The sequence below is a fragment of the Pavona decussata genome, unplaced genomic scaffold (genome assembly GCF_977016875.1).
Source record: "Pavona decussata unplaced genomic scaffold, jaPavDecu1.1 SCAFFOLD_41, whole genome shotgun sequence".
Taxonomy (NCBI): Eukaryota; Metazoa; Cnidaria; class Anthozoa; order Scleractinia; family Agariciidae; genus Pavona; species Pavona decussata.
This window is the reverse complement of record NW_028145463.1, coordinates 1,097,055-1,104,577: the sequence shown is the minus strand read 5'-3', so window position 1 is coordinate 1,104,577 and position 7,523 is coordinate 1,097,055. Positions and strand designations below refer to the sequence as shown.

Here is a 7,523-nt window from a genome sequence, read left to right as displayed (position 1 = left end):
CCTGAAGAACCTTGACTTTAATTTTCCAAACAAAGTTTGAACTTTTATTCACTTTTAAAGTCATTTTCTTTATAAGTACACTGCCCCCCCCCCCCCCCTCCCACTCCCCCGACTCTGGCTTTGTAAGTAAGCCTCAGGATTTGCCATTTCTATTTGTAGTATTATTCTCTCATCATACATTACAGCTGTTTCTCCTTATGCGTCTCCAAATGCGCCAAAACCGTATCTACGTGATGCACTCCTCCCTGCTTACAGCAAAACATTTCCTGAAACTTTACTCTGGCTGCGTTTTCTCCTTCACAGCGTACATTAGTATCATGGGCTCTTCTTGTATGACTTATTAGCTCTGCCTTCTTTTTAAAACAATCATCGCACTGTGTACACTGATAGGGTTTCAAGCCTTGGTGTCTCGACCTGACATGTCTTTCCAAGTGTTGCTGTTGACCAAAACTTTTGTAGCACTGCTCACAATTGAATGATCTCTCCTGACTTGTATGTTTTTTACTTTGAGTATTTTCATTGGGCTTCTCTTCTGTATGATTCCTCAGGTGTCTCTTAAGCTGTGAACGCCACTTGAAAACTTCACTACAAATGCTACACCTAAAAGCATTTAGCCTATTAGGCTTTTTCTGTGGAAAGTTCCTGGTTATTTTTGTTGCCATTGTGTCAGCCTGCATGAAAGATAACATGAAAGATGGCGCATTACAAAGAAGTATTTCCTCCAAAGTGAACTTGAACTGGCATATTAGTTCTCGGACCATACCTAATCTTGTACCCAGGTCATTCCTGAACCGACTGAGATCTGGGTACAAGATTAGACTATACCCTCTGTTTTTTCTGGAAGAAGGGATTGCAGAGGGTGTGTTAGTATAGGGGTATGGGGGTAGGGGCACCCCTCAGAATTTTTGGTAGGGGTGTGTGGCTTGATACTCCAAACCCTGACTTTATTTCAGAACAAATTATGTCATTTTCTGGTATCCATTTTTAGACCTGGTTTCTAGAATTAGACTTTCAGTCCAAAATGGTTAAAATTTATACCTTATTACAGAACAAAACATCTCAAAAACAAAACCCTTTGGTGCCGTGCATACCTATGTAACTTTAGGGAACTCCCTCCCTTGGGGGAGGGGGTTAGCAAGCTAGTAAGTAGCATTATGTGCAACACACAAGGGTATCAGTTTTTAAGCTGATTTGGTCTGACAATCTGCGTAGCAACAGTATTGTTGCTTCGTCCGTAAAATGAATCCAGTACTGGCAAGATCAACCCATAGACAGGGACTTGGGGTTACATTCATAACAATTATTAAAATCCCCGTCTTGGATGGGCAATGTTAGGATAATTAAATCTAAAATGATCACCTTTTGAGACTTTGATGTACCTTTAAGGCAAGATTATTTGGACTTTTTACTGTTACATGTTCCTGACACCTCCAGAAAATGAAGTTGTGGTATATTTTGGGAATTTCTTTTACAAATTTGATCAAGCACCTTGAGTCTCTTATATGACGGCTTATCCTTCCCCTCTTCCCTCTCCGATGTAGGTAGACACTAGCTCAGAGAAATTAGAATGGAAGCTCACTGTTAAGTTAATTACTATTACTTGGTAATGTTATTCCAGAAAATATACTTTCCCTACAGAAGGTTTTTTTTTGTAAGAAAATGAAAATATAATTGTATGACAAGGAAACAAACAAATATTTAAGCTGCAATGCTTCATTACTAAAAATAGCTGATATGGGTACTAACTTTTTTTTGGATTATGATTCATTCCAAATCCCTTAGCCAGTAGTCCTTCCTTTGCTCTCGTTTCCAAACATGCAAAATAGATAGGTGTTGCAAAAAACAACAACAAAAACTTTCTACAACTAATCCGACCATTCAACCTCCGAGTGTAGCTGCCAATTACCAAACGCTCTAAGCACAAATATGTCATAAAAGCAGCAACTCTCGCATTGGAGAACGGTTGGGAGAGCTTCAACTCAGTGAACGTCGACGAATCTTCGATCTCAATACATGCAGGGCATTGCAGCGAGACTGGATTTAAAAATCACGATTACAAAACATTTCAGCGATTATCGTCAGTGATTGAATCATTTCGGTTAATTACGTACCTTAAAAACGAAATCCAGCTGAATTTGAAGGCAAAGACTACAATCTCCACCCATCGCAGCCGACCACATGCGATTTTATTAAAGTCCTTCCTCGTTCCCAGTGCCAAACATCTGTTCTAGTACTCAGCCCCTGCCGGCTGAGATAGTCCCTCAAAGAGGGTTTGCAAGCAGCTTGAAAAGTTCTCAACCTTTTGCTGGCTATTTGGAAGACAAAGAGATTAATAGAAAAGGTGGCCCAGCTCATTATACTTTAATCACAAAAAGAAGAACAAAAATTCCGACCGTTTATACAGTGTGGAAACCAGCCTTACTGATAGCAGTCATAATTCGTGCGCTCTTCGATTGGTGTGCGAGAATGGCAAAGTTAAGCAATAAGTATTGTCAGTATTGTAAGTATTGTATTTATTGTAAATAGTGTAAACAGTGTTCAATATTGTAATTATTGTGTTATGCAAAGCAAATAAAAAAAAAAGGAAAAAAATAAGAGAATAACAAAGTTTGATTGACATGTTTCAATTTGTCTAGACTTAGCTGTCAACATAGAGCGTTTGTATTGTTATCTGTAGTCAAAGATTGTAGCGTCTAAGATAGTGAAACAGAATAGAAATACATTGCAGATTGTAAACATCGGAGAGAGATAGAGAAACAAAGATTGTGAAAGTCGAAATATACCGTACTCTTTGTGATCGGACCAGTGCCCGGAGAATTTCTCTTACACTTTGTTTTAGATTTTGCTCAAAGAATATCATCAGAATTTTGTTGCGTTTCTGTCACAGAAAAAAATAGTACTGTTCAGCAGCTTTCAAGCGAATGGTTAGTCACACTCTTGAATTTCATTCTTAATGTAGATCAAATAGAGTGCTATATTGAATGAATGAATGAATGAATGAATGAATGAATGAATGAATGAATGAATGAATGAATGAATGAATGAATGAATGAATGAATGAATGAATTATTTTTTGTTTGGGGGGGTGGGGCGGGGGGGTCTGCTTCAGATCTCTAGCCTTTATGTGTGTATTAGATTAACATAAAGTTAATTTATTATACAGAGTAACGTCATTAGACCAATTTCAGGGGAAAATTAAAACGTGACCCGGCGGTAAGCGCACGTGAAGCGGAACTGAAAGCACGTGCATTTTGACAGTTTTAAATTTTTTCATTTTCTCGCCAACCTCTCTCGTCACTGCATACAGGAAGCAATTTTTATGAAGTATTTTTGCATATCAAACTAAGTTTCGTTTCAAGTTTGCATATTTGTACTTTCTTTACGTCCGTAAAGTTTTCATTATTTCTTGTCATTTCCACTCAATCTTTGCCTGTTTTTACTTGTCTTTGTAATCTGCAATCCTTAACATGCAATTTGAATTGCAAATAAATGCTGTTAAAATTCATCTTTAATTCATCTATCATCTTCTTGCACATGGCGCCGTTCGCAACCGTCCGCTATCTCAGAAATCCTTGTTTCTGCGCTTTTATGGGGTATTATCTTTACTAAAGAACTTCAACAAGGCGACTGCAAAGCGCTGGGGAACCACAAGACCGTAAAACAAACACCACGGAAGACAAAACGAGAGAGAGAGAAAGGCTTTGACGTTCATCAAAGCTGGATTTAGACGAAAATGAAACTTCAAGGAACATTCATTCTATAACAGGTAATTTCTCTACGATGTACCATGTTTTTATAAGTTAATCTTGTAATGAAAGTTAAGGTGGCTTACTACAGTTTTGATGGAGCATAAGGGCACAACTTTTAACTCTTTTAAAAAAGGTTCCAAGCTGTTTTTCCCTTCACTATTTACTGTTTGCTCAAGTCTTTTACCATTCTATGTGAAATTTGAACAATTAAACGTCAACAAATAGCCAAAATGAGCGACTGAGTACCCAATGAGAGACTGGGCACTAGTAGGTTAGGTCACGTTTTTCTCAAATTCTACCCGTATAACCCCACCTGAAAATTTCAGGAATAAGAAATTGGGTCTGATTTAACATTCATGCAAAGTAAAATAAAAATCTGTAAGACAGTTTTTGTGCAAAATAAGAGAATGTGAAATCAAAAATAGCTCAAAATCTGTCTTACAGATTTTTCAAAAATTTTGGCTCCAAACGTGATTCACCCGAACAAATCAACCGTGAAAATTTCATCATAAGTTGTACGGTAAGTTTTCGAGCAATCCTCGATCAAAGACAGGTTTTTACAACCTCGGACGAGAATTGAATTGCGCATGCCCTTTATTTAAGCGCGCGCTCATGTAACGCCATATATCGCGTGCGAGAAAGGTACAGTAAATTAGAGCTCTTTTACCGAATGTTTATCAAACTTTTTTACCATATTTTTTTGGCCCTAGGCTTGATTACATGTTTGAACGGAGTTTTGAAACTATCGCTACATATACCAAAGAGATTTGACGCCTTTCAAGTGCTGAAGTGGTTTTTGTTACTTCTTGAGGTTACTTGCGTCATTTTTGCACGCGCGACAAATACTGACGTGTGGCAGCGCGCCACTAAGTCTCGGAAAAACTGTAGTAAGCCACCTTAAGTTGCAAATTAAGTAGTTCAATTTTCGTGGCCGTCCATTCGTTTAATTTTGCTTCTATAATTAAGAGCAGAACATGATGAGTCGCAGTTCAATTATTAAATATGTACATGGATAGCCATTTAGGATTCTCAGAAAGTGCAAGCCAGACGATTTTTGTTTCTTTCTGACAAAATGATTGACTGTTGCTTGGTGTTGTAGTTTTGTCGTTTAAATAATATTTTGATTTTGTTCAACAATATTCCATATGTCCATGCCCTCTCTGAGAGTCATCTAAGGCCTGATGTAACTGTTGAACATTAATTAATTAAAAAACGCATAACTGAGTTTTGTCCTTAGCTTTTGGGTCAAACTTAATGTGTGGGGAAGTGCGGAAATCTTGCCAAATAAACAAGGATAACACCCAGTTGTTCAAAGAGTGGGTACTTTATTTATCCCCTCTTGGATAGTGATTTATCCAAGATGAACAACTTGGGTCTGTTTATTAGGGAGTCCTAGATAAAAGTTAACTTAAAAGGTTTGCCAGAGGCTTAATCCATTCAAAATTTAGATTGCTGGTGTGGGGGAGGTGAGGAATGCAAATTTGCCCTCACAGAATTTGGACGTCTCATCATCATCTTTATTTAAAAGATGATACAAGCTAGATACAAGCAAAAGCTACACCAAACGTGTTTTGGTATGAACTGTCACAGACTGTTCATTTACAGCTCATTCAACCAACATTGTCAGCTTTTAAAGCCTCAAGTTTATGCAACAAGAACGAAAGAGCAGTATGGGTAGTTGTAATCTAAATTTGTCTGCAATTTTACAATTGACAATGCCATGGGATGGAAAAAAATACCACCAACATTTGCCCTGGTGATTTACTTTCTGTAGGGGTGAGCTATAGTTGAGTTTTGTCAAGTTATTAATGAATTTCCCATGGCAACTTGCGGTCTTGTCGTGAAGGCTTTCGGACAACCTTTATTGAATTAGGCCTATGATATGAAATGAAATGTTATCATGCACTGTAGCCAGCCATTCTATGACAGGAAGGCTATTGAACAGTCTGAATAAAAATTCTTAACTTATTTCATTTTTAGACTGTATTAATATTCTTTGATTACCTTTTGATCAATTTTGGTGGATTTCCAAGATGGCCGATATTTGTAAATACTGGCGTCATTCAAATGTCAAAAAAAGTCGTTAGTTCTCAGGCCCGTAGCCACGTTAAAGAAAAGGCAAAAACATGTCCCTAAGAGTGTAATGTAGGTGCAGTTGTTTTACTTACTAAATCTACCAGGTTTTTTTATGTTCTCGTTGCATCTTAAACTCCCAAATCGGTCTGTTTTTGAGTGACGGAAGGGGGGGGAGGTAATTTTGTTTCGCCATTTTGCGAAGCCCCCTCAGTTGTTTTAGCCTTGCTACGGGCCTGGCTCTTCTTTAGCACCTCAAAGAAAGAAATCTTGAAAGTTTCCTGTGTCCTCTAAGTTTCGTGGCATAGCTGTAATACTTAAGGGAGGAGGGAGGGGTCCGGTTACAGTTATATTGGGAGGGAGGAATGCACCTTACTTTCCTCCCCCAAAGGTCTAATGAGAGCTCAAAAAGCCTTCCATGGCAGCAAAAAGGTCCTGTCCAACATGTTTATCACAAGTGCTTTTAATTTTACAGCAAATAATGAATGCAAAAGGGTGGAGTTAATCAGAAGAATAATTTAAAAGAGCAAGATAAATCATTGTTGACGAAAAGGTAAGTATTTTAATTGCTTAACAAGAGTGACAGAATTATTGGTTCATTTAAACAGTAATTAATTTTTTTTAATTTGTAATGTGCCATCATGCAGGATAAAATTATCGCTTGTTGGTGCTCCACACCTTGCGTTAACTAAACATTGTCTTGTACTAAACTATATCTAGAAGGAAGTATTCAACATTTAGTATCACTGTCTGAAAAGACCAGGTATTTATTTATTTATGTCTTGTTTATTTAGATTGCTTGTTTTAGGGCAGTGGAAATATCCGCTGGGTATCAAATACCAACCGGAAGGTATGCCATCTGCTGGTTTTGCTTAAACGATCATGTCATTGATTTACGCCGATCCAATTCAACCATCAACATCCCATTGGGTATACTCCGAGCATTTGACCGTGTACCGTGCCGGGGGGGGGGGGGGGGGTGAATTTTGAAGTCGATTAGTCTTTTTATTCTCAATATTAATGACAGAATTCGCACTTGGATGTTTCTTAATTTTGGGGGTTGAAGAGGTTTCTAAGAACATGATTTCGCATTGTGAACAAATTGATCCGCACGTTAAGCCCTCGCACGTATTAGCAGTTTTTATATGGAGCATTCCGTTCACTCTCTTTAATGTGTTGAGTTGGAATGCAACTCGTCTGTATCTACCACGATGAACAACAACAAACCTCTTTCTCGACATCCCTAAACTTGTTGTCTGCTTCTAAAATCTTGACTAGTGCCTCACAATGAGAAATTATTCTCTATGATAGGGATTCAGTGCAAGCAGAAAGATTGACTGTCTGGAATGGAAGGGGAAAAGAAGGAAATTAAAGATATGGTGACAATGCTGACTTTTGATAAAATAGTGTTTGTCTTAAGGTTAACTAACTTCAGTACACCCACGTGCAGAGCCAATGTTTTGCTTTCTGACGTTTTACTTTACCGTCGTCGTCATTGCTACCTAAGGTCCCTTTTTTGCTTAAGATGGTTTTCGAAGCTCATGGCAATTGAAAATTCGAAGCGTAGGAATCTCACAACACTAAGCTTGCATCGTGATTAAACATTAAGTTGCTCTGTAATAACACGCCACGCTTTTGCCCGGTAAACGATTTCCACGCTCTCTTGCTTCGTGACCCACAGGCGGCCCAAGCTCAAGCTGT

General features: G+C 38.1%; 1 protein-coding gene and 1 long non-coding RNA gene across 2 annotated transcripts; one reads left to right on the top strand and one right to left on the bottom strand.

Moving 5' to 3' along the window:
* Window positions 1-132: 132 nt before the first annotated feature.
* Window positions 133-2,195, bottom strand: LOC146482926 (uncharacterized). Its single transcript, XM_085106473.1, has 2 exons — window positions 2,112-2,195; window positions 133-671 (listed from the first exon to the last, which is right to left on the bottom strand). The coding sequence occupies exons 1-2, from the start codon at window positions 2,178-2,180 to the stop codon at window positions 180-182; spliced, it is 561 nt and encodes a 186-aa protein (XP_084962599.1). The 5' UTR covers window positions 2,181-2,195; the 3' UTR covers window positions 133-179.
* A 1,336-nt stretch (window positions 2,196-3,531) lies between these two features.
* Window positions 3,532-7,210, top strand: LOC146482925 (uncharacterized). The gene is made up of 4 exons (XR_014863988.1): window positions 3,532-3,766; window positions 6,298-6,375; window positions 6,617-6,672; window positions 7,134-7,210. It is a non-coding gene; the product is annotated as an uncharacterized LOC146482925 (long non-coding RNA).
* Window positions 7,211-7,523: the final 313 nt, after the last annotated feature.

Bases quoted from the DNA above. Each gene is read 5' to 3' on its own strand.
- LOC146482926 (XM_085106473.1), bottom strand. From the start codon at position 2,180: ATGTGGTCGGCTGCGATGGGTGGAGATTGTAGTCTTTGCCTTCAAATT. The intron at 672-2,111 runs GTACGTAATTAA...TCTTTCATGCAG, and splicing joins AGCTGGATTTCGTTTTTAAG to GCTGACACAATGGCAACAAA.